General features: G+C 41.4%; 1 protein-coding gene across 1 annotated transcript; it reads right to left on the minus strand.

Moving 5' to 3' along the window:
* Positions 1 to 620: 620 nt before the first annotated feature.
* ALAS2 (5'-aminolevulinate synthase 2) lies at positions 621 to 27,779 on the minus strand. The gene is given in 11 exon segments (NM_001035103.2): positions 621 to 911; positions 5,305 to 5,467; positions 10,850 to 11,118; positions 11,665 to 11,829; positions 14,338 to 14,517; positions 17,093 to 17,277; positions 17,836 to 18,058; positions 20,367 to 20,477; positions 21,324 to 21,446; positions 22,103 to 22,298; positions 27,743 to 27,779. Coding segments are annotated over 10 exon segments (1,764 nt in total). The 5' UTR covers positions 22,284 to 22,298; positions 27,743 to 27,779; the 3' UTR covers positions 621 to 747.
* Positions 27,780 to 27,883: the final 104 nt, after the last annotated feature.

Raw genomic sequence — 27,883 nt, forward strand, 5'->3', positions numbered from 1 at the left:
GAATTAATTGCACAAGTATTAGGAAAGATTGCCTCCTAAGCAGGAAATATTAATTCACCCAAGTGTGCCATGCATGTGTTTTCAGTGTGTTATGACCTAGAGAGGTTGGGAACCTTGCCTTGAACAAGTTGCTTGCTATAGCCAAGCCTCTTTCCCACCTTGGGAAATAGAACTGATAAGTACTGTTCTATAAGGTACTGTGGAAAGGAAAGAGGATAATGGATTGAGGAGAATATCCATTCTCTTTGTTGGAAAATACCTTCAAGCTTTTGGGGAACCACTCCTTTCCTCCAGGCAGATTGATTTGGGCTGATTCCATCTCCTTGCTTCAGGGGCTACCTGGGGCCAAAGTTTTCATGTCTACAAATGAAGAGTCAATCTCTGGATTTTTGGTGAAACCATGGGGAAAGAGCCATTTAATATAAATCTTCCAAGTGTCCTGGCTCTTTGTACAACTCACTGTGTAGTTTTTGGCCTCTCCCTCTCTGAATCTCAGTTTCCCTCTCAGTAAAATGGGATGGTCAGATCAACGGGTGATCGGTGGTTTCCTCATGGCTCTGCCACTTGTCTGAGGGAGACAGGTATAATGCAGTTATCTGTTCTCTGTCAAACAAAGAGCTACAAATGCTACACTTTGCTCTTTATTTTCAGTCTCAAGTCAGCTAAAGGCACACAAAGCAGAGGACAGGAGGCGGCCCAGCTTCAAGTGAAGTGCAGGTGGAGTGGGGATCCAAAGCAGCTGGTTTCTTAGGCATAAGTGGTGACATACTGGGGCCCCATGTTCCCAAAGTAGGAACGTTCCCACTCACTCATGAGCTCGAAGTGTACAGGACGGCGGCAGAAATTGCAGGCAGCTATAGATATATCCTGGAGGGGGAGTCCCACCTCAGTCCAGGCTTCTAGCAGCTTCTCTGAAGGTGATGAGGGGAAGGGAGGGAAATAATTGGTTAGAGTATGTCTTAATCCCTGTGCCACATTACAGATGTGCCAAGATATTGATCCCCTCAACCCTTTGAGATATCTCAGAACTAGAAATAGCCTCATTAGTTTGCTCCTTTGTGTGATGTGAATATTACCATTTGCGTATGGGTGCTGTGATATATAAAAGTTTGAGAAGCACTCATGTGACATAATTTGAAGCTGTACTGGCCTGGCCTGAACCACTTTGTAAGTACATGACATGGTGTAACTCAAGAAGTGAATCCATCTACTTGGAAACTCAGCCTGGTGAGGAAGATGACACTGACAGTAAACACACAGTGTCATCAGTATTGTGACCTGGGAGCCTGGGGCAGGGGTTTTTCCTAGAGGGAGTGGGGAGCCCAGAGGACAGAATCTGATCTCTCTGCCAGAAGTACCTCAGCTGTGTCCCAGGGCTCTGTCCCTGGCTCTTTTTTCATGCTTACTCCCTGTGTGATCTCATCTAGTTTCATGGCTTTAAAAACCATGTATATGCTGGTGATTCTGAAATTTTCATATCTAGCCCAAAGCTCTTTCCTGAATTCTAGACTTGTATATCCACCTTTCTGTATCTTCACCTGGATATCTAATAGGCATCTGTAACTTAACATGAGCACAACTGAGCAGTAATACTGATCTCCCTACCCTCCACCAAGTCTACCTTACTTTCAGCGTTAACCATCTCAGTTGGTGGCAATGCCAGTTGCTCAGTACAAAAATATTCGAGCTATCCTTTATTTTTCTCTTTCTCTCCTATGACACATCCAGTCTATTAGCAAAAACCATTGGTTCTACCTTCAAAATCTGACCACTTCTTACCACCAATGCTATCCTCAGGTCTGAGCCACTATCATTTGTTTTTCATTTTTTAATTCTGAAGATTTTTTATTAAAAAGCAAATTATTTGCTATGTGACATCCAATGGCTTGGGAGTTTTAATCCCTTCTTTTGTCACCATTATTTCTTAACCTGGAATATCACAATAGCCCCCTAATGGATCTCCCTGCTCCCACTCTTTCAGTCTATTCTCAACATAGAAGTCAGAGAAACTCTTGAAACCTGAATCAGATTCAGATATGTTACTCATCTGCTTAAATCCTTCTGAAGGCTTTCTATTTCAGAGTTCCCTGGTGGCTCAGACAGTAAAGCGTCTGCCTACAATGTGGGAGACGCGGGTTCGATCCCTGGGTCAGGAAGATCCTCTGGAGAAGGAAATGGCAACCTACTCCAGTACTCTTGCCTGGAAAATCCCATGGACGGAGGAGCGTGGTAGGCTACAGTCCACGGGGTCGCAAAGAGTTGGACATGACTGAGCGACTTCACTTTTCTTTCACTTTCAGAGTTAAAGCCATAACCCTTCCAGTGGCCTGCAGTACCCTACACTGTCTGGTCCATATTGCTCCTCCTCAGTTTTCTCTCTCTTTCCCTCTAATTCACACCATTCCATCCATACTCATCTACTTATTCAAATACAAGAGGAATACTGCTGTGTTAGGGTCTTACCTGTTTTAGGGTGTTCTCTCTGCCTGGGATGCTCTTTTCTTAGATTTCTTCCCAGCTGACTCCTTCACTTCCTTTATATCTTTGCTCAAGTGTCACTTTGGTGGTCTCTACACATAGCACTCTATTTAAGGCTTCAACCTTCCTCTCCAAGCTAGCCCATGTACCCGCCCCCAGCACTTTCTATCCCCTTTTTCCTGCTATATTTTCCCCCATAAATGCTTAGAATTACCATGCTATTTAATTTGCACTTATTTTTAAGTGTTCCTTTTTCTATTATCTCCTACTAGTATGTAAGCTCCAGAAGGATAGAGATTTTGTATCTGTTGTTTAGTACTGAATCCCCAGCACCTGGAACAGTATCTAGCACACAGTAGGTACTTGATAACTATGTGTTGAAAGAATGAATGAAAGATGCCTGATTACATCTAGAAGATGAAAAGAGGTAAGTCAGAGTAAGGGATGAAGGAAGGCATTCCACTCAGAAGGAAGCATCATTAACAAAATCCCAGGGGTAAGAGGCTAGAGCTAAGTAAGGGAACTGTAAGTCATTCAGAGTAGCTGGAGAAATAAAATGAATGTGGGGAAGAAGAGAAAGCATAGAGATCACCATGTTGAAGGCACTGAATGCTATGCCAAGGAGGTTTGACTATTCTCCAGGCCAGTGTCTCCAGTTTGGGGGCTATACATCTTATTAGTACAAAAGTTCTAATACCTACCTCCAATGTATGTATTTTTTATATAATACATACATATATAATTGTCAGTCTATATATTAGAGATCAGTATAGGTAATGCTTAATTTCCTATTTTTTAAGACAAAAAGTAAATATACAATTCTAATAAATCCCCTTACCCTATGGATGATCTTGCATACCTCACCTTGGAGACCACTGCTCTAGTCTAGACAGTAGGGAACTATGAAGAGATTTAAACTAGGGAGCTATATGATCAGATTTTTAGAAAAATCCCTCTGATGGTCAGTATGGATAAAGGATTAGAGAAAAGCAGGAAAATTAGTTAGGAAGAAATCACATTGACATGGATTTAAAAAGTAGCAATGGAGAAATGAGATTTGAGAGAGATTGTAGAGAACATTTGCAAGATTTCATGATGGGTTGGCTATAACTTTGAAGGGCTGACTGGTGGAGTCATGGTGAATGCCTCTCATATTTCTCTCCTGCAAAAGCCCAGCATAAGTGGACACTTAGAGAACTGAGAATACTAAAAGCTCTATAATTGAAGCCTAGCACAAAGAAGGCTGAGCAAGAGGTCCAGAAGTCTAGATCATTAGCTCAGAGATGGTATGTGGCATGAGACCTAGTGGTATGAGCATGGAGGTAGATGCAGATTCTCCAGTTCAAACCTAGTGGCTATGTCACTTTGGACCAGTTTTTTATATGTTTTGATACCTCAGTTTCTATATATATAAAATGGAAATGCTAATAATACCATGTCTACCCCATGAGGATTAGATGAGTTAATACATGTAAAGTATTTAGAACAGTTCTTGACACATGGTAAATACTTAATAAGTGTTGGCTAGCATTATTTGATGCTTTTAAATGAATGAATGTATGGCGTCTACCTGTCTTGTTTTCCTAGTACTCTCATTCTGCCTATGCTCCAGACAAACAAAATGCTGTAGCTAATGTATGCCCTCTGCTTTCCTATCTCTAGGTCTATGCTTATCAAATTCCCTTGTTCTGAAATATCCTTCTTACACCATACCACAGGTACTTCAAGGTACAGCAGAAGGATTTCCTTACCTATGAAGCCTACTTAATTTCACCCTTCTTACCTTCTCTAGCCATAAATGAACACTCTCCTTTTAGCTCCCAGAGTACTGGAGCTCACCACACTGGACCAGTACCACCCGTGTTTATATCTGTCTCCTTTGCTATGCCATCAACTGCCTATGTGTCTTTCACCCAACAGACCTAGAATAAGAACCTGCTCTATGCTGGCCCTGTATCTAGAAGGAATCCAGTAAACTTCAGGTGAATTGGGCACCTTAAGGATAAAACCCAAGCTATTCAGTTCTACAAGCCTCCAAACTGTGTGTTGTCTTTGCAGATTCATAGGTAAACACTCCCCTACCTTATTCCATTCTTACTTTCCTACATTCCAGTAATATTTGCTTGTTCTTGATATGTCCAAGCCTACTTCTGATTCTCTTACTTGTCTTTCTCCATGCTCTTGCTTCTACTGGGAATATCTCTTCTGCATCCTCTTTCTTCTCTTGGTCCAATACCACACCCCTTTGCAAGACTCAGCTCAGGTTGTCACCTCCACTAAGAAGCCTGTCCTGAAGCCAGGCCCCTCTTCTGCTCCTACAACTCCCCCATGCATTCTCTCTGTTGAACTTCAATCACTCCTTGAAGTCATTGTTTGAGTCTGCTATGGTCTCCTCAACCAAACTGAAGCCCTATGAGTACAGGAACTGTTTCTTATTCATTTATGACCCCAGTATAGGGTCTAGCACATAATAGATGTTTCAGAAATATATTTTTAAACTGAACGGCATCCATTGTCTTCTTAAGATAATGAGGCTGAAGGAAAGAAGAGTGCTGTAGACACCCATGTTGAGGAAAGGAAAGGAAAGAAAAGAAAGGAAAGAGAAGTCGCTCAGTGGTGTCCGACTCTTTGCGACCCCGTGGACTGTAGCCTACCAGGCTTCTCCATCCATGAGATTCTCCAAGCAAGAATACTGGAATGGGTTGCCATTTCCTTCTCCAGGGGATCTTCCTGACCCAGGGATCGAACCCAGGTCTCCCACATTGGAGGCAGACGCTTTAACCTCTGAGCCACCAGGGAATAGGTGTCCCCATGTTGAGGACTTACCCACAAAGTCTTCCATCATCTGAGGGCTGTGGTGGGGGGAGGGTGCCAAGCGCAGCAGCTCCTCACCCCGGGGGACAGTTGGGTAGTTGATGGCCTGCACATAGATGCCATACTTGGAGAGCAGGAGATCACAGATCCTGGTGTTCAGCATTGCATCACCCACCTGGACCCGGGAGAAAAGCTTGTCAGTATCTGCTCCCCTGGCCCCACTATTGCTAGCTCTATTAAGTAGGTGGAGGGAATCAGATCAAGGAACTCCACTGAACTTGGGGGCATATATTTTCATAAGTGTCTTAGTCAGTGGCAGGTCTAGAATCTCTTATCAAGGAGTTTCTCAGTGGCAGCAATCTGACTTAAGATACATGCATCCCAATGTTCACAACTCTACTTACAATAGCCAAGACATGGAAACAACTCAAGTTCCCATCAACACATAATTGGTTTAAGAACATGTGGGGTGTGTATGTGTGTATACACACATACACATATACATATGTGCTGCTGCTGCTGCTGCTAAGTCGCTTCAGTCATGTCCGACTCTGTGCGACTCCATAGATGGCAGCCCACCAGGCTCCCCCGTCCCTGGGATTCTCCAGGCAAGAACACTGGAGTGGTTGCCATTTCCTTCTCCAATGCATAAAAGTGAAAAGTGAAAGTGAAGTCTCTCAGTCGTGTCTGACTCTTAGCGACCCCATGGACTGCAGCCTACCAGGCTCCTCCATCCATGGGATTTTCCAGGGAAGAGTACTGGAGTGGGGTGCCATTGCCTTCTCCATACATATGTGCATACATGCATAAAATTGAATATTAGCCACAAAGAAGTGAAATATTTTCATTTGTGGAAACATGGATGGACCTAGTGAATATTATACTAAGTGAAGTGAGTCAGACAGAGAAAGACAAATATATCACTTATATGTGGAATCTTAAAAAATAATACAAATGAATCTATAACCAAAACAGAAACATACTCATAGAAAATAAACTTATGGATGCCTAAGGGGAAAGAGGGGCTTCCCAGGTGGCTCAGTCATAAAGAATCTGCCTGCTAATACAGGAGACTTGGGTTTGATCACTGGGTTGGGAAGATTCCCTGGAGAAGGAAATAACAACCCACTCCAGTATTCTTGCCTGAGAAATCCCATGGATAGAGAAGTCTATGGCAGTCTATGGTCCATGGGGTCACAAGAGTTGGTTAGACATGACTTTGTGACTGAACAACAACAATGAGGTATAAGGGAGGGATAAATTAGGAGTATGTGAATGATAGGGAGGGAACACAGCCCTGCCAATCAACAGAAAATTGGATTAAAGATTTACTGAGCATGGCCCCACCCATCAGAACAAGACTCCATTTCCCCCTCAGTCAGTCTGTCCCATCAGGAAGCTTCCATAAGCTTCTTATACTTCTCCATCAGAGGGCAGACAGCATGAAAACCAAACTCACAGAAAATTAACCAATCTGATCACATGGATCACAGCATTGTCTAACTCAATGAAACCATGAGCCATGCTGTGTAGGGCCACCCAAGACGTACGTGTCATTGTGGAGAGTTCTGACAAAACATGGTCTACTGGAGAAGGGAATGGCAAACCACTTCAGTTTTTTTGCCTTGAAAACCCCATGAACAGTAGGAAAAGGCAAAAAGATAGGGCACTGAAAGATGAACTTCCCAGGTCGGTAGGTGCCCAATTATGCTACTGGAGATCAGTGGAGAAACAACTCCAGAAAGAATGAAGAGATGGAGCCAAAGCGAAAACAACACCCAGTTGTGGATGTGACTGGTGATGGAAGTAAAGTCGAACGCTGTAAACAACAACATTGCATAGGAACCGGGAATGTTAGGTCCATGAATCAAGGCAAATTGGAAGTGGTCAAACAGGAGATGACAAGAGTGAACATCAACATTTTAGGAATCAGCGAACTAAAATGGACTAAAACTAAATGGGTGAATTTAACTCAGATGACCATTATATCTACTACTGTGGGCAAGAATCCCTTAGAAGAAATGGAGTAGCCATCATAGTCAACAAAAAAGCCCAAAATTCAGTACTTGAATGCAATCCCCAAAACAACAGAATGATCTCTGTTCATTTCCAATGCAAAGCATTCAATATCACAGTAATCCAAGTCTATGCCCCAACCAGTAATGCTGAAGAAGCTGAAGTTGAATGGTTCTATGAAGACCACAAGACCTAGAATGAACACCCAAAAAAGTTGTCATTTTCATTATAGGGGACTGGAATGCAAAAGTAGGAAGTCAAAATACACGTGGAGTAACAGGCAAATTTGGCCTTGGAGGACAGATTGAAGCATGGCAAAGGCTAATAGAGTTTTGCCAAGAGAACACACTGGTCATAGCAAACACCCTCTTCCAACAACACAAGAGAAGACTCTACACACGGACATCACCAGATGGTCAACAGCGAAATCAGATTGATTATATTGTTTGCAGGCAAAGATGGAGAAGCTCTATGCAGGCAGCAAAAACAAGACCAGGAGCTGACTGTGGCTCAGATCATGAACTCCTTATTGCCAAATTCAGACTTATATGGAAGAAAGTGGGGGAAAACCACTAGACCATTCAAGTATGACCTAAATCAAATCCCTTACAATTATACATTGGAGGTGAGAAATAGATTCAAAGGATTAGATATGATAGACAGAGTGCCTGAAGAACTATGGATGGAAGTTCATGACATTGTACAGGAGACAGGGATCAAGACTATCCCCAAGAAAAAGAAATTCAAACAGGCAAAATGGTTGTCTGAGGAAGCCTTACAAATAGCTGTGAAACGAAGAGATGTGAAAGGCAAAGGAGAAAAGGAAAGATATACCCATTTGAATGAAGAGTTCCAAAGAAGAGCAAGGAGAGATTAAAAAAGGCTTCTTCAGTGATCAATGCAAAGAAATAGAGGAAAACAATAGAATGTGAAAAACTAGAGATCTTTTCAAGAAAATTAGAGATATCAAGGGACTCTTTTATGCAAAGATGGGCACAACAAAGGACAGAAGTGGTATGGACCTAACAGAAGCAGAAGATATTAAGAAGAGGTGGCAAGAATATACAGAACTATACAAAAAAGATCCTCACAACTCAGATAATCACTTCACAACCCAGATCACTCTCCTGGAGCCAGACATCCTGGAATGTGAAGTCAAGTGGGCCTTAGGATGCATCACTATGAACAACGCTAGTGGAGGTGATGGAATTCCAGTCGAGCTATTTCAAATCCTAAAAGATGATGCTGTGAAACTGCTGCACTCAATATGTCAGCAAATTTGGAAAACTCAGCAGTGGCCACAGGACTGGAAAATGTCAGTTTTCATTCCAATCCCCCAAAAAAGCATTGCCAAAGAATCCTCAAACTACTGCACAATTGCACTTAACTCACACACTAAAAACGTAATGCTCAAAATTCCTCAAGCAAGGCTTCAACAGTACATGAACCATAAACTTCTAGATTTTCAAGCTGGATTTAGAAAAGGCAGAGAAACCAGAGATCAAATTGCCAACATCTGTTGGATCATTGAAAAAGTGAGACAGTTCCAGAAAAACATCTTCTTCTGCTTTATTGATTACACCAAAGCCTTTGACTGTGTGGATCACAATAAACTGTGGAAAATTATTTAAGAGATGGGACTACCTGACTACTACTTCTGAGAAATCTGTATGCAGGTCAAGAAGCAACAGTTAGATCTGGACATGGAACAACAGATTGGCTCCAAATCAGGAAAGGAGTAAGTCAAGGCTGTATAAATGCTGGGCTGGATGAAGAACAAGCTGGAATCAAGATTGCCAGGAGAAATATCAGTCACCTCAGATATGCAGATGGCACCACCCTTATGGCAGAAAACAAAAAAGAACTAAAGAGCCTCTTGATGAAAGTGAAAGAGGAGAGTGAAAAATTTGGTTTAAAACTCAACTTTCATAAAACTAAGATCTTAGCAACTGGTCCCATGACTTTATGGCAAATAGATGGGGAAACAATGGAAACAGTGACAAACTTTATTTTTGGGGGCTCCAAAATCGCTGCAGATAGTGACTGTAGCCATGAAATTAAAAGATGCTTGCTCCTTGGAAGAAAAGCTGTGACCAACCTAGGCAGCATGTTAAAAAGCAGAGAGATCACTTTGCCAATAAAGGTGTGTCTAGTCAAAGCTTTGGTTTTTCCAGTAGTCATGAATGAATGTGAGAGTTGGACTATAAAGAAAGCTGAATGCCAAAGAATTGATGCTTTCAAACTGTGGTGTTGGGGAAGACTCTTGAGAGTCCTTTGGACAGCAAGGAGATACGACCAGGCCATCCTAGAGGAAATCAGTCCTGAATATTCATTGGAAGAACTGATGCTGAACCTGAAACTCCAATACTTTGGCCACCTGATGCGAAGAACTGAGTCTATTGAAAAGACTCTGATGCTGGGAAAGATTAAAGGTGGGAGGAGAAGCGGATGACTGAGGATGAGATGGTTGGATGGCATCACCACTCAATGGACGTGAGTTTGAGTAAGCTCCAGGAGTTGGTGATGGATAGGGAAGCCTGGCATGCTGCAGTCCATGGAATAGCAAAGAGGCACTACTGAGTGACTGAACTGAACTGAACTGATGGGATTAACAGATAAAAGTTACTACCCATAAAATAGATAAGCAACAAGGATTTACTATATAACACAGTGAATTAATGGAAAATAATCTGAAAAAAATATGTAACTGAATCACTTTTCTGTACACTTGAAACTAACACAATATTGTAAGTCAACTATATGCTATGCTGTGCTTATTAGCTCAGTTTTGCCCAGTTATTTATGACCCCATGGGCTGTAGCCCGCCAGGCTCCTCTGCCCATTGGGATTCTCCAGGCAACAATACTGGAGTGGGTTGCCATGCCCCCTCCTCCAGGGCATCTTCCCAATTCAGGGACTGAACCCAGGTCTCCCTCATTGCACCCAGATTCTTTACCATCTAAGCCACCAGGGAAGCCCAAGAATGCTGAAGTGGGTAGCTTATCCCTTCTTTAGGGGAACTTCCAGACCCAGCAATCGAACTGGGGTCTCCTGCAGTGGAGGTAGCTTTTTTACCAACCGAGCTACCAGAAAAGCCCCAAGTCAACTATACTTCAATTTAAAAATTAAAGGGGGTAGAAGTGCTTCTAGGGACCTTGTCTTGAAGCTGTTTGCAGAAGAAGCATACCTAGCTATGTTAATTTAGGGTAGTTCTGAGTAAGAAGATAAAACCCCAAGTGACTTCTGGAGTGTTGTCACTGGGTTAATTAAACATATTTGCAAAAGTAGTCTTTCAAAGGAACACTGCATTAGCCCAATGAACAGTACAGTCTACTAAGCATGAGATAATAACTAATGTTAAAAAAAAAAAAGACTAGTTAATCCAGAATGACTGATAATTTTCCAAAAGGGAAAGAAAACTGATGATAAGGAGGTTGGTTAACAAGGAAACAACTGACAGGAACAGGTTTCAGTTTGCTGGTTTTGGGAAGGCTCCCAGGAGAGATGGTGGAGAAGGCAATGGGGAATGTGGGACTCTCACCCGAATGGGGATGATGTGGCTGGGGCATGGAATGACAGGAAGGCCCCTGTCCATTAGTAGCTGACGCATGTGCTTGACATTGCGTTGGTGGGCCCTCCTCAGGGCTTGGCCCTCCTCTCCTTTGAGCAGTCGCACGGATTCCAGAGCCCCAGAGAGCACCATGGGAGGCAGTGAAGTGGTGAAGATGAAGCCAGCAGCATAGGAACGTACCATGTCCACCAAGTCACGGGTGCTGGCAATGTAGCCACCCACACAGCCAAAGGCTTTGCCTGGAGACAAGGAGGAGAATGAGGAGGTTATGCACAGATCCTATTATCAGCCCCCTGAGGAACAGGGTAACTCAAGGCAGTACACTAGAAGCTGGAGCTCCAGACTCCCTTATCATCTTTCTTGTCTGTGACAAGCAGACAGAGCTGATAGTTATGCTGCTTTGAGGTAGGACTTGTAAGCCCTGCCATGTGTAATGACTAGATATGCGGGAGCTGGGTGGGGACCTTCAACTGGTTAGATCCAAAAGTAGAGCTAAATGGAGCTTGGAACTGGGATGGGGAAGGAGTTTTGATCCACAACTCCACCCAATGAATTGAACTTAGTAATTTGGCCCAGCTCAGGGGTCTTCTCAAAAAATCCTCCCAGACTTTGTCAGCAATTTTGCAGTGATATGGGAGTGGGAGGAGAGAATCCAAATGTTCTATAGCCTGGGTCATAAATTCTACCCAAATAGCCTTTGCAACTTTGTGGAGGAGGAAGAAAAAGTTCTTCTAGGGACTTCCTTTCTGGATTGTATATAAGGGTAACCCAAGGGACTCACTTACCAAGAGTTCCAGAGATGATGTCAATCTTGTGCATAATTCCATCACGCTCCCCAATCCCAGCACCCCGGGACCCATACAGTCCTACAGCATGAACTTCATCCACGAAGGTCAGAGCCCCATACTGATGGGCCACATCACACAATTCCTCAAGGGGACAGATGGCACCTGAGCAAAGCCATGAATAGAGGTAGATCATAACCCTTCTCCAGCTCCATCTCCAGCATGGAATTTGTGGCGCATAACAACTATAGGTTGGGAAAGGAGGAGGGTGTGCACCCTTAGTTGGGGCTATGCCAGACTTCTTCATATGTGTCGACTGAGTTCACCCTACTCCCACCCAAGTTGTGTATGTGTGCATTTTCCCCAGCCTGTGATTAAGGCTTACTTTTCTTTCTATTTTTACTTCATTCTGATGATATCTGTCCTGTTGCTTATGCTATTTGCCAGCCTCTCTCTGCCTCCCCGCCCCCGCCCCACCACAAGTCTGTGTATTTCCATCAAGTATTGGCACTAGCCTATATGATGCCTTTGTTTAAATAAATTTAAAAAAAATTCTCCTTTTGCTCCAGGTTAATGTTTTCAGATCTCACTCACCCTGTCTGCCAAGTGTTGTTGTCAGCTGTGTCAATATTGTTTTTTCACTGGTCTTCCATATTTCTGTGTTTATGACTTTTTGCCAGTCTCTTTTTATGACTATTTCCAAATTTGTTTCTGTGTCTCTATTTTCTATCTCTGTCTTTGTTTTTCCTCTCTCCTCTCCCCACTTCCTCTGTCTCTTTGTTAGTGTCTATATCCCTCCTTCCCTCACTCACCTTCCTCTCTCACTTCTGTTCTCTCTTATTGTTTGTATCCCTTCATGTCTACCTTTCTGACTTTAGACTTTTTTCTCTGTATCTCTGTCTCTTTCTGAGTTTTTTTGTGCCTCTATCTTTTCTGTCTCTGTGGGAAATATTTTTTTCTCAACCTGTCAATTTTGTTACCTGAGGGTACCCTCCCATAGACTCAGGCTCAATGTATTGAATGAAAGTGAAATAGAAGTAATCTGTATGTTCCTGTACATTTTCCATGCAGATTTACCATTTTCCCCTGTTATTCTATGCTGATAATTGTTTATAAGGTCTTCAAATGTCTGTGAATTTCATGCATAGATATTGTGACCACTCTACATATACAAGAACCCATACATCTGTCATTCCCCATTCCTGGAAACTAATGGTGCAGGGAAGTGGAATACAACAGAAACTTCTTCATGTGGGAACAGGGACTCCAGGCTAGGATTAAAGTTTGTGAGCCACTGGTGGGACAATAGGAGGGGAGAAAACCACAAGAGTTGGAGTCCAAGACTAAGAGGACAGTGTAATGGTTCAAACATCATTTCAATGAGAGGAATTCAGCCCTAAATTGACAGTTTCAGCAGGGTTTCCACCATTCACTAAATAAAGAACCATTCATTTGCAAATGTAAGGAAGTAGAATGGTCCTAACATTCATTATTTCTGGTTTTCACTACAGAAATAATGATTTAAAGTAGTCTCAGTGGTAGAAATATGATCATTGCTGGTTGTAGAAATGTGGACAAGGGCATGACAATAAGTTTTTATATATATTCACTCACTTAAATATTCTCAGCTACTCCATTAATTATCATCTCAATTTTTAAAGATAAGGCAATTGACACACAGCAATTAAGAAACTTGTCCAAGCTAGTAAGTTGTAATGCTGGGATTTGAACATGGATAGTTTGGTTCAAAAGCTTGTGCATCACCATTACTTGATGTGATGGCACTTACACTGGCTAAATCTGAGAGTACAGTGGACTCTCCTTTGTTTCACTTGGAAAAGTGACAGATTAAAATGAATTGAGGATCTCTTTGCTTTAATAAACCCAGAAGATTATGCCTAAAATAGATGATTTCTGCCTAAGAGGGACAGCAATACAATGATTTGAGCGTTGTTTCAGTTAGGGAAAGGAAAGAGGTAGGATGATAAAGGTGATTTATTTCTACTTAGATCATGATAAATAGAATGTCTTCCATCATCTCTTTTGATCAGATATTTTACCTTGAGGAAAGTTGAAGTTTAGAGAGTTAAAGAGTTACTCAAGGTCACTGAGCTGGTAAGTGCTAAAGGTAGGATTTGAACCAAGATCTGACTTGAAAACCTGTTTTGATTCCAGTGCTACATATTGGACCCTAAAAAATCTCCCAGGAACCGGTTTGTGAAAATTTATGCTGCAGGAACCAGACACTGGGATGATTGATCTGCACATCATTTCTAATGGAAGGAGCATTGTACGAAGGAATTGGACTCATACATCCTAGGGTTCAGATATACACTTTGGCACCAGTTTACTGAGCCAGCCAAGGTAATTTGGGTACTCTCTCTGCACTTCAGTTTCTTAACCTTTGAAATCAGTATAATAGCTCTCTCCATCCTTTGGCATTTACTGTCTATGTGACCTTGGGCAAGTCACTTCACTTCTTGGTGTCTCAGTTTTCCTCATAATAACATTTACCTCAGAATTGTTGTGAAGATTAAGTGAATTAATACATGTGAAATACTAATAATTTTGCTTGGTACATAATAAGCATTCTATAAATGTTAGCTATTATCATTATCATCATAGTTTTTGTGAGACCAATGTTAGTAAACATACACTCATACGTACACTTACCGTCCATGGAGTGAACAGTCTCGAAGGCCACGATTTTGGGTGTCTCAGGGTTGGACTTCTTTAGAAGTTTCTTCAGGTGGTCAGGATCATTGTGCCTGAAGACAAACTTAGCTGCTCCACTGTTGCGGATACCTTGGATCATGGAAGCATGGTTGCCTGCATCTGAGTAAATCTCACACCCTGAAGAACCAGATGCATAATGCTTAAGCTTCTATCCAAGTATTCACATTTCAACTTCAAGACTGACTTGGCAGGAGCAAAGAGCTAATCTTTTCCTCCATATGAAGCCTCTGCTCAGCTTCTCCCTCCTCCGGAAGCCTTTGTAACACCTCTTCCTCTCTTGGAAGAACTCCTCTGCCCTGAAATTCTGACCCCTACACTCTTCTCTCCAGGCATTTTAACCCTGGCTTGGACTTTGATTCTTGGGGTGGAAGAAATTTAAATTTCCCAAGAATGCTCTAGAGTTTCCTGAGAATAGGGCTTACGTTCCTATTCCCAGACACCAAGATTAAGCCTTAGAAAGGAATTTGTCGGAGGGAATGTTTGCTAACTTGGACTGATGATATATTCTTCCTGATTTAGATGAAACCTCACCTTTTCCAGATAGTATACCTCTGCTTATAATTACAGGGTAGATACTTAGACTTTCACAATTTGAATCATAACCTTATAACAAGTCAGAGCTAGAAGGGCAATTGGTGACCATGGAATCTAGTCACTTTAATGTACAAGTGAGGAAGCTAAGTCTAAAGAAGGGGAGACTTTTGTCTAGGACCTGAGGAATCCAGGGCTTTTTACTGGACAATAGTGGGAGAACAAGTAGAGATGGGAAATTGGTGGATGGAATTGATTCCTGGGCCCCTGAACCTGCACTGACATCAAGGAACTGTGGCCTTATATTAGAGTAAGGGATCACTTCTACCTGTGGAAATCAGGCATGACTTCCTGGAGAACCTGCTATGAAAGATAAGTAGACTGGAAGTTTCTTGGGAGCAGGGATCACAGCTTTTTATCTTTCTGTTTCTGGTACCCAGATTAAGGCTAAGTGTACAGGAGATGTTAAGCAAACCTTTTTAAATGAACGGATTAAAAAAAAAAAAAAACAGAATTACTGAATTTTAAGTGAGTGAATGAATATGTGAATTAGTATATTACTGAATGAAAGAATGTGAGGAGAGGTGTCAAAAGATGAATTTGAAGAGGTAGGTAGAGGCCAGATTATTGAAGGCTTTAGAAGGCATGATAAAGAGAAGGGAAGTGGGAATCTATTAAAGGGCAGAGGAATAACAAAGATAGGCTTTTATTTTTAAAATATCATCTGGTTCTTGTGAATAATATGTTGTAGGAAGGCAAAGGTAAAGTCAGGAAAATGATGCTGGTCTTAGGATGGTGGCAGAAGAAATGAAAAGAAGTTGAATTCTAATGGCTGAAGGAGTTTACTGAAGACATTTCCAAAGATATTGGCTTGAGTTGGGGTTATGTGTGGTCTTGAAGAAAGTTTCTAAGAAGCAGTAGAGATGTTTATAGTGTGCTGAAATTTTTTCAAGAAGTGAGGAAATGTGTAGCAAGTGTGGAGACTTTTCTCAAGCAGTTTGCCTGTTATAAGGAGGGGACAGAATGGGAGTAACTAGAGAGTGAAGAGGAAAAAAAATTTTTTTTGAGATGCAAGAGACTTCAACATGTTTAAAGAGCAGGAGAGGCTAAAGATACATGAGGGAGAGAGGGAACTCATAGATCAAGATTCCTGATGAGGTAGAGGACACACAGAGTGCCAATGTAAGAATTAGTCAACAAGAAAAATGGCACCTCTTCTACTGTGATAGGAGATAAGGAATGAAAAGAGGCCATGTGAGAATGCTCATGAGTTTATAGGTAGTTTGAGGCAAGAAGTTGAGGACATTGCTGCCTAGGGTCTTCTGTTTTCTGTGTGGTAGGAGACAAAGTAATCTGCTGTGAGTGGAGGTGAGGTGGAGGTGTAAGAGAGCTGAAGAGAATGGGGTTTGGCAAAATTTCCTTGGCGAGAATGGGGTTTGGCAAAATTTCCTTGGAGATTTGGAGGGCTGACTATGGAAACAGGATTGCCAGAAAGAATAGAAGATGGTAGAGCTTGGGGACCATGAATTATTAGTGGCTCCCATCTAAGTAATTATGTAATACCAGTATTGACATAGAGAAGGTGGAGAGTTGCATTTATCTGGGATTGGGCTATGATGGAAGAATTGATAGGCACATGAGTTGAGGATGCTACTGGTTAGAGGATGGGAGAATGGGAAGATGGGATTCAGATGAGATCTGGTGTACAAGTGAAGAGATTAGCTTTAGGCAGGAGAGAGAATGAAAAAGGGTAGATGAGCAGTGAGGTGAATTTGTGGGTTTAGGGGCTATAAGTTAAAGGACCTCCTGTTTGGTGGCTTCTGTTTTATTTGTGTTGTAAGATGTGAGATTATTTGCTAAGAGTGAAGGAGGAGATAGCCACAGGTTTTAGAAGGGGAAAGAAAGTTTGAAAAAGCTGATATAGGGATATAAAAGGACTATTTATAAGTGTTGAGTGCAATTGAGTTGGGAAATGACAAATTTGTGATGTTACCCTTCAGTGAGGTTAGGATACAGTCATACAGTGTTGAGGGTATGCAGGGTGGGTAAGAACAAAGAGCAATGGGAGCAAGTGAACTCAGAAGACAGGGAAGGGCTGATGGAGACAGTAAGCCTGGATGCAGGATACTAGCCCTGAACAAAGTTTTGGCTCTGGGCTTACCTGGCAAGATCTTGGCCAAGGTGAAGAGAGTGGAGTCATTGGCCACAAAGCAGGAAGAGAAGAGCAGGGCTGAGTCCTTCTGGTGCAGCTCAGCCAGCTCTTGCTCCAGCTCGACATGGAACTTACTGGTACCCGAGATGTTGCGGGTGCCACCAGCTCCAGCTCCATGGCGCTGCAGGATCTCTCTGGCCAGGAGAAAACAGGGGAAGCAAGGAGAAGAAACTCTTGTCAGATACTGAGAAACTGTGTAGATTTCTCTTCCTTGATAGGGGTCAATATTAACTTAGTGATTCTCTATGAGTTGTGTCCTATATGACAAAGTAGAGGTCGGTATAGGGGCAATGGGGAGAAATGGACCTTCCTTCTTAGGCTGAAAGCACTCAGGGAGAGAAGGAGAAGCTAGATTGGTCTTGATTAGCTTGGAAGATCTTTTAGAGAAGGTTGAATACCATCTCTGGTAATACTCATTCTGTAGCCAGAGTAAGAACTCATGGAGAGTGCAACTTGTTCGATTTCTCATCCTCTCCTTTGTAGCACTGGACACCAAAGAGTTTGGATAACTAGGCTTGTTGACTTAGTTCCTGTCCAAGGATTAGATTTGTTGAAAGACCTGGAGACAAAAGGGGTGTTGGGTGGAACCCAGGTTTCCACCATCAGCTCTGCCTTTTCCTTCTATATGTGGCTTTGGCTCTTCTCTGGATATCTCCCTGTGGGCTCATCATGGCTCAGACCCTACTACTCACTGTGTGGCTTGCAAGACCCGAGGGTGCCGGCTCATGCCCAGGTAGTCATTACTGCACCAGACAGACACATCCTTTGAGGCCACAGATGCCTCAAAGAAGTGTTCAGCAAAGGGGTATGCATCAGCCCAGCGATTCACAGTCTTGAAAACACGATAGGTGTGGTCCTGTTTCTTCTCCATGATTTTGTCCCTAAAAAACTGGTCATAACCAAAGACATGGTCTCCTGTGGGAGTAGAGATGGGGATGAAAAGAATTTATTTTAAATTACTTCTTGGCTAGTCAATATTTTATTTAATGCAATTGATTTGGAGTTCTCCAGTTCTCTTTCCATTTATTAATTTATTTGATCAGTCATTAACTTACTGGGTCACATTAATGCTCTACTATTTAATTCAACCATCCCTTTGCTTACTCACTGACTCATTCACTTATTATACATTCACTCAGGCCTCCTAACCCTTGCATGGCCTCATCTCTTTTCCCAAGGTTAGTATGGCACCCTCCTTCCAGAAGTACCACCTCAAGTTTCAGTGGAAAGAGTGTTGATGGGTCTAGTTCTAGTCATAGTTTTGCTACTTCCTAGTTGTGTAATATTGGCAAGTCATGAATCCTCTTAGTCTTAATTTTCTCACCTATAAAATGGGACTAATAATATCTTCATCACAGAATTATGACCATCTGATGACAAACAGAATGTAATACATCCAAGCTAATATCTGGCACATAGTACTATTATTGTGACTATTGTAATATAGTAGTATAGTAGTAGTAGTAAGAATAATAATTTTAAATATTATTATTGTAGCCAACATTTAATAAGTGCCTATTACATGTAACACCCTCTCTTAGTAACTTTATAGATATTATTTCATTTATTCTTTATAATAATCCTATGTGGAAAGTTCTATTAGCATCTCCATTTTACAGATGAGGAAGAGCCTAATTCTTTAACCACTACAAAATGGAGCAACCTTATTTTTAGAATTGAAATATAATGTATGCCACTAGGCTTGTTAAACTCCAGAACTCTATCCACGAGACAGAAATCATGATTGTTACAGATGGCAACTTATATGGTAGGAGTGTACATTAGTAACATCTTTGCTGTAGGGATGTTTGGAAATATGTACCAAGAGTTTTTAAAATGCACATGCTGACATACCTGGGGAAATATCTGCAGCATGTTTCGCATAAAACTTGATATCCAGAATTTATGTTTTGGAAACTCTGAAAATTACTATGTAAAATTTTAACCCAATAGAAAAGTGGGCAAAGAATATAACCAGACCATTCAACAAATGTAGTAAAAAGATGCTTAATCAGGGAAAGTCAACTACAAAAACAAGTTTTCACTGATCAAATTTGATAAAGATTTAAAACTTTGATACTATCAAGTGCTGGAGAGTGTGTGAGAATATGGATTCTTTTTGATAATTAGTACACCACTTTGGAGGACCAATTGGCAATATTTATTAATATTGAAAATGTGTACACCTTCACATCCTGAGATTTCCACCTCTTAGTGTCTATTGTAGAGAAACATTTACCTATCTACATGAAGAGGTACATTCAAGGATGTTTGTTGCACCACTGTTTGTAAGAGAAAAAACTGGAAGCAAGCCAATTGAGGAATAGCTAACTAGTTTCTAGTTTAGCCATATATAGTCTAAGAATACTACATGTTATCTTTGTGGAGATATGTTATCCTATGTGGAAAGTTCTATTAGCAATCTATTACATTTATATGTATGTAAAACCAACATACAATATAAAGTGGAAGAATACACACAAAAAATTGGTATAATTACATGAAGATGCTTGGTTGATTAAATGATGTTGCATTCATGCTACAGAACACATTTCAATCATTTATAATTATTATGCAGCTCTATGTTTAGGGACATGGAATAATGCTCATGACATATTGTTAAATGAACAAAGAACAACAGCAAACTCAAGGTGGAATGAGATCACATTTCTAATAAAAACATGTATGTGGAGGGAAGTGTAGTTTTGTATGTGTGTGTTTAGTCATAGGGAAATATCTAGAAAAAATATAAGAAGAAAATTAATGGTGGATAGTGGAGCTCTGATTTAAATTTCCCTCTTTATATTCATTTTGTATTGGGAAAATAAAATGAATTCTGTTATGAAAAATTATTATAAACACACACAAGACAAGGGGAAAAGTTCTCTGTGAAGGATGAGTGTTTCTGAGGGAAGCATGGAGAAAAAATGATAGGAATACATCTAATATTTAATGAAGCTTCATAACAAGTTTGAGGCACTTCTGTAAGTGTAATTTTATTTTCTTCCTGTAATAACTTGTTGAGGTATTAAAATCTCACTGCAAGGAAATGACTTACTTTCCAAAGCATGCAGATCCAGCAAGTGCCAGGATTAAAATTTAAACTCAGACTCCCCTGGGCTCTAAAGTGATTCTTTGCCATTTCCTCTGCTGTGTCAGTGCACAGCATTTCAACATTCCTTCCATATTCCAACCCCTTTGACTTCCATCTCAGCAAACTCACCAGCCATGTTGTTCTGAATCAGGTGTGTGACCTTCTCCGAATTTTTCTCTGGCTCTTGGGGACTGGAGAATGTCTTCTTCAGGCTGGTTGAGGCCAGAGAGGTGGGCAAGTCTGAGAGGGAGTATGGGATCCATTGGCCATGAAAAGAGGGGGGGGGGGGGGAGGGAAAGAAAGCATGTGCTGTCCTCTTTAAAGTCAATACAACATATATAAATTCAAGGTTAGGAAGTAGAGACGCCTTGTACACAGATAAGAAATATTTTGAAAAGTAAGCTTTTTCTCATTTCCCAAGTGGAGACTTATATATCATGAAACCACCCATAAGGTGAATTACACTTTTCTTCACTAGGACTTTCCCTTGGGTAAGATAACTGGAGCAGCAATGCTGAGTCTTGCACTTGGAAGGTAGATGCAGGATAGTGTCCCTTACTCTTCTTTTCTGAAAGTCATTAGAATTCAATTTTGAAAATTTTACTCTTAATTATATCCCACAAAGTTCTGTGAAAGATGTCGACAGTATAGCCAATTCTCAAGTGTGATTATCTTGAATGGTTTGTACCAATTGAATTGACCTGACCTCAATACTCATCTAAAGAATGTACCTACTTCCAAAACTTACTCTTTCATGCAAATCCAGACTGTCAGAGAGTAGTGTTGCTTATATGTGGGAGCCCAGCCTGTTGGAATCCATTTAGTCACTTGGGAGAGAGCAGGCAGAACTCTAGTGGGCTCATTTTAGACTAATAGCTAAAAGTTATAGAAGTATGCATATGTGTTGGGGAGGGTGAATTTCTGTGCACAGTTTAAGCTATTGCCTACTGTGGTTCTCCTAGAAAAGACTGGACTTCCATCATGGAATCTGTACCAGTTGCCTTTGGATTAGCCTAGCTCAGGACCATGATAAAATGAAATCAAGCATTAAGTTAGATGTTAGATGAGGTGGAAGTTAACTCCAACCTGTCTTGAAAGTCTTCACATCTTCCTGGACTTCTGGGGCTGCTTTTTGCACAATTTTACTCTTCCCATCCTGGAGTTCCAACAGCATGAAGGGACAGTGGCTCTTGGCCCAAGATGGAGAATCTATGCAAAGAGAGTAAGTGGTAGTGAATTTCTAGCTATAAGTTTCTAGCTGTAAATTTAACAATGGTCACTGAGATGTACTATAATTAAAAGCTATATCTCAGGCTATGGTAGAGTCACAAAGATGGATGTATCTGGTCCCTGTGCTAAGGGAGTTCCTAAGTTGTTGGGAATGGCACATTACTGAAGACACATTATGAACAGTGCTGGGATTGGAAGGAAGACATGGGCTAGAAGAGGGAAGAGACATGACCCAGAATTGGAATTGGACAGGCTGAAAGTCTAGGTAGGCTTCATAGAAGAGATGGTGTCCAAGTTAAGTGTTATATGAGGAGTTTGAGATGCTCTGGAAAAGATAATGGGACAGAGTCATTTGACAAGAGCAAAGACATAGAAACTTAAAATGATAATCCAGACAATTTTAAGTAGTTTCAGCATGACTGGAGTATATAGAATGTGAGGGGCATGAGAATGAGACTCTTTTTAGAGATACTGACGTAAGTCAGAAGTGAGGTGTATTTTTAGGCCAGCTTATTCTTCGTTGACACTTTTCACATGAACCCTCCCAGTTATTAGGTAATGATGACCAGTATGACTTGGAGTCTTATCTCTAGGGCCCAGACATTTTCCCCCATTTGTCAGAAGTGACTTCTTACCCCCTCCAGCCTTGGTTGCCTTAAGGTGGATTTGAGAAAAACTTGGTCCTTGGGTGGCCAGAATGGGACAACGTCCAATACCAAACAGGAACTGGTGAGTCTTAATCATCTTGCCCAGGAGGCCTGTGGGGCTCCGGATAAGCACTGGGCAACGCTGTAGCAACATGGCTGCTGTCACCATCTTGAGCCTGAAGTTCTGCATAAGATATGAAAGAGATGAGATTCCACTATGAAGGCCTGGCCAAAAGCCAAGAGTCATTCTTATGTTTGATACTTTGCCTTTAGCTTCTCACCTGATGCTTGCTCCCCTCCCCAGAAATGTCTTTACTGTTATTTCAGGGTAAGAAATTTCCCAATCTTAAAAATGTACCAATGGGGCATCTGAGAGGAAGAAATAGGAAACTTATCATTAGACCAAAGAGGTAAAGAAATGAGTTCCCACTGGAGGTGAGAAAGCCTGAATTCTGATTGTTTTAGACTTGGCTACTGACCTACTCTGTGATGGTAAGGATCACTGAAGTATGTTGTGTGTGGCAGGAAAAGAGTTGACAACCCACCAACCTTTTGATCAACACTTAAGGCTAAGACTCTTTCAAAGAATATTGGCCTCAGCTAAATGAAGATTCAACCTGCTAATGCAGACAGATGCCAATGACCAGGGCTCCTGAGGCTTGGCTAGGAGTCTTTCCTGAGCAGGCCCAGCCAGAGAGACAAGCTTGAGGCCACAGGTACCAATTTAAGTAGATTCAGGAAATAGAATGAAAGGGTACATGTCCCACCAGACTGGTATATTACTATCTTTGGATTTACTCCTGGATTTTGGAAAAGCACAAATAGAGATGTAGATGAAAACAAGCCAAGCCCCAAGGGATCTGGGAAGCATCTATTTGTGAATGAAAGAGGCAGAGGCTAAAACAGATATTCATCGAATATTTTATTAAAATTTATTCAATAAATATTTATTGAATTTAAATAAGTATTTATTGAATTTATTAAATATTTATTCAATAAATGTTTATTGAATTTGGGAGTATATTAATGAATGAGCAGGAATTCAGAGGGAAAAGAATATGGAAAGAGTCATAAGAAATGAAAAGTTAAGAAAGATAAAAGGCAGAAAGTAATAGAAAACAAAGGTGCAATGGTAGTGTTGGAGTTAGAACAATAGAAATTGCAGGAGAGAGAAAGATCAAAGTCAGAAGGAAAGGGGACAGGTAGAGATAAGAACAGGAAGAAGATGACTGATCCAAAAAATAGAGGACAAGAGGATGATGGAAAATAAAGGAGGCAGGGAAAGAGACTGAGATGAGACAAAGAGAATGAAAGAGAAGACAAGAGAGGAGAGGAAAAGGGTAGAGGAGAGGCATTGAGTAACAGAGCAGAAGTAGAGTTAGAAACAGATAGACAGAAGGACAAAAAAGGGATATGAGGCAAAAATCAAGAAGCATGCAGAAATATACAAAGACTCAGAAAACTGAGAGCAGGAGAGGAGAGAATCCAACAGGGACAGAGAGTCAATCAGCACAAAGGTAAAGGAGAAATTCTATCAGAGACTGTGGAGATGGAGAAGAACAAAGAATGGTTAGGGGAAGAGGAATTGGCCCTCCCTACTGAGAGAGACAAGAGTGAGACTGAGTGACAGGGGGAAGGGAGTAGAGACAAGATCAAAAGATAGAGACAGAGAGGTGGCTAAGGTGGGTTGGGGGTTGGGATGAGGGAGGAATGAGGGATATAAAAAGAAAAAAAGCTACAGATAACAAAAGGGAGAAGTAGATTAAAAGAAAAAGGACAGCATCCAGCATCAGAGAGTGAGCCAAAATATGGGACTGGAAAATGGGGGAAAGATGGAGGAATGTTTGAAGACTAAGGGCCTGCCACCACCAGGAGAGCTACTGAGTAGAACCCAATAACACCTCTACTATTTAAGGCCTTATATTGTGAGGGACAAGTGAACAGGAGGAGCTCATGCCATGTTGTTATATGGCAATATCCTTCATCTCTTACTGAGCAAAACCCCTCCCTTCTAGATCTCACAGAGCAAATGCCCTCCTCCTAACTCACAAAGCAACCTCTTTCCCTTGTTCCATTGCAGAGTATCCTCCCTCCAACTCTCACAGGCTGTCATAAGAGCATAAGTTGGTGTATGGAGTAGGGTATATGGATCTTGAAATTGGGAAAGGCCAAGTGGTATTGAAAAGACTAAATGAAACCTATGTTAAGATTTTGGGAAAATTTCTAAAAGAAAATGTTAGCTTTTCTTATTTCAGTTCCAGCTCTCTAACTCCTTGTTGGACATACTTGGAAAGTTACTTCCCCTCTTTGGGCCTCAACTTTCATCAGTAGTCAAATTTAAGATATTTATGTCTACCTCATATGGTAGGTAATGAATTGAATTTGATGCCTCCCTCACATCTGGATATATGAGTTTCCCTTCTCCTGCCTGCCTGCAAAGGCTAAAGTGCTTGGGGCTGAGCCTGCAGACCACAGATAAGGCTGTCAGAGTTTATCACATTTTGGGTCTGACCACTCCCCAAGCTGAGACTAGGGTGTGGGGGAGAAAAGGAGTTCCTTTCTAGAATCATGTCTGTGCATCTGGCTGGGGCTGTCCTGGCTACTGGTGGTGAGGGGGGTTGAATGGCCAAGGGAGAGGCAGGCAAAAGAGATGATCAGGTCCCAGGCTCCTGCAAATTCCTTTCCCCAACATTAACGACAATAATGACCACTTTGGGGTATGTAATGTGAAGAAAATACCCCAATATTGAAAGCAAAGTCCAGTCCTGCCTTGGGATGATGGTGAATCCCACCCCCAGAATAAAAGCAGAAGTTCAATACACACATCACCTCTAACAGGCTTTTAGCCATGATATATACTCAAGACCTGGGAAATATAGTCTACTTCTCGGAATTTGTTGAATTATCAAGCTCTTTCAAGCTTCAGTTCCAGTTTCTCTGTTCTGATGGTCCTTTCCTGGAATTTGTTCTGTCTTACTCTGTCTGTCCATCTTTATGACCCGTTATCTTGTAGTGTAGTTACCTTGGGCTCTGTTTCCATTCTATCTTACTACCTATCCTGAGATTGGAGTGAGTAAAATCTAATCAAAGAAGTATTTTAGGCAATTAAGGGTATTAAGAGCACAGCCTGCTAGATTACTTGCATTTGAATCCTTGCTCTACTACTCACTAGCCCTGGGGTATTAGAAAAGTCATGCTTACGCTCTACATCTTATATCTTTAAAATGTAGATAATAACAAGAATACTCGAATTCACAGGGATGTTGTCAAGATGTAGTAAAATAATCTATATAAATTATATAGAAGAGTACCTATCCAACAGTAAATACTGAAAAAGTGTTATCTATTTTTTTTTTTTTGCAGGTATGGTTAAGGGTTTATTGGTGATCTGGCTGGGCAGGGCCCATGCTGGGAGAGCAAGGCCTGCACACCAGCACACCAGGCTAGTCCTGGCCTCCAGGGCAGTGCTGGGGGCTCAAGCCTGAGCTCTCTAAGCCAGGGTCTCTAAGCCACGTCAGGCTACTCACAGAAGAAAAAAAAAAAAAAAAAAACACATGAAAAAGAAGGATGGTCTGGTTGGCTTTAGAGCAGAAATGATAACATCAAGGGGTGACTTCACTGAAGAAAAATAGGGTGCTGTAGAGTTTATAGATCTTAGATTAGAGATCCTAGATCCTAGATTCCACATTTTCTGTATAGGGAAAAGGAAGGTATAGCCAAGGGAATTAAAATCATAAATATACCAGAACAGGTCTGGAAAGCTGGCTCTTGTCTCAATCCTGATTCTTGTCCTTATTCTGTTACAGTTTACTATATGAAATTGAACCCTGCACTTTTCTCCTCTGGGCCTCAGTTTTTCCACAGACATTGGACTAGATAACTCCATAGATTCCATCTGATTCTAACAGTCAAACACTCTCAGAGTTCTCACTGTGTCAGACCCCTTTGTAAATGCTTCACATACATTGACTTATTTAATCCTCATGACAATCCTGTCAGGTATAAACTAATATCAACTTTATTTCAAAGATGAGGAACTGAGGCCCCAAAAGATTAAGTAACCTGTCCATGTCACAGAGCTACTAAGTAGTAGAACCAGGATTTGAACCTAGTCAATCTGGTTCCAGGGGGCTTCCCAGGTGGCTCAGTGGTAAAGAATCTGCCTGCTAATGCAGGAGATGCAAGAGATGTGGGTTTGATCCCTGGGTTGGGAAAATCCCCTGGAGAAGGAAATGGAAACCAATTCCAGTTTTTCTTGCCTGGAAAATTCCATGGACAGAGGAGCCTGGTGGGCTACTCTATGTGATCACAAAAAGCTGGACATGACTGAACATGTGCGTGCACACACACACACACACACACAATCTGGTTCCAGAGCCTACTAACTTAACCACTATGGATCTATGATTAAAATATTACTACATATTTTCCTGACTGAGAGCCTGACTCCACACATTAATCCACTCTCCTATTAATCCAGGTCCCTTTCTAGGACGTTTGATTTTGAGCTGTAACCAATGCCTTTATCATAGGAACAGATTTCTAACTGAAGTGGAATTACAGACACTGATGAACATTCATTCATTCATTCCATCATTTAAAAACTTAAGCACCAATCTTTGCTGGGGTCTTCTTAGAGCAATGCTTTCACTCAAAGTGATAATGGTGAAATTTGAGCCTAAGTTATACAGCATTACTAGATCTTCCCTAAATCTTAAAATCCTCTCTTGTGTCAGCAGCCAATCTATAGTACCAGAGATCAGAGGGGCTAACCATAACTCTACCCCAGCAGAGAGCCAGAAACCATTCATTGCTTTTTTCCTTGACCCTTCTGTCCCCTTTGCAGTCTGCTTTGAAAGAATCAGTTAAGTCTGGAAGGGATATGGTCACTTTTCTTCAAGAATTGGAAGCATCAGACTTTAATTTCCTACCTAGTACCCTCTCCCCATTACAGAAGAAGCACTGAGAATTTTAGATTCCTGGAATCAGAATAGGACATTCTTAGAAACAGAAAAATTTAGAAGACCACAAAATCAAACTTAGATGAGGTTGTGGAAATCATAGGGCAAGCTCTCTTTTGCAAAGGGTGAATGATTTGCCTCACAGTAAATTAGGGTGAGAAAACAAATCTATTGACTTTCAGCATAGGGCCCTTTTAGTGACACAGAATTCTCCCACTGTCTCCCCTTATTTCTGGTAATTATTCATCTCTCAATTCCTTCAAATCTCTCCCTTCAATTCATTATTCCCATCACACCACATTAACTCTGTTTTCTCTCCCTACCTCTTTCCCTCTAAACTTTGATCCATTGGGCTCTGCTGTCTGCCAAGCAAGAAGGAGCCAGAGTAAAGGAAAAATAAGAGAAAACTAGAGCATCAGAGACTGATGAAGTAAAGTGAGTGATCTTGTAAACTAACAAAGAAGGGGAAACAAGAGGGAAAATTGACAAAAGGAAGATGAAAACAGGGAAAGACAGGAAGAGACATCGGGTGTGGGAAAGAAAATGACAGAGGGATAGGTTCTAAGAAACAAAGCCAGATCTAGTCAGGTCAGAAGGTCAGCCTATACAGCCATGAGGTGGGCAAGCAAACCAAGAAAGAAGGCACCACGCTGAAAGCAACACTTACCTGTTGCCCTGCACTGAGGACGAACGAACGACAGGTTGGGTGCTGTGAGTCAGGACCTGGTTTTTATCCCTTCTCCCTTGGCTCAGCTCCACCCACCCCGCCTTCTGCTGGCCTGGCCCTGCATTGGCCCCAAAGGTATCT

The sequence above is a fragment of the Bos taurus genome, chromosome X (assembly GCF_002263795.3).
Source record: "Bos taurus isolate L1 Dominette 01449 registration number 42190680 breed Hereford chromosome X, ARS-UCD2.0, whole genome shotgun sequence".
Taxonomy (NCBI): Eukaryota; Metazoa; Chordata; class Mammalia; order Artiodactyla; family Bovidae; genus Bos; species Bos taurus.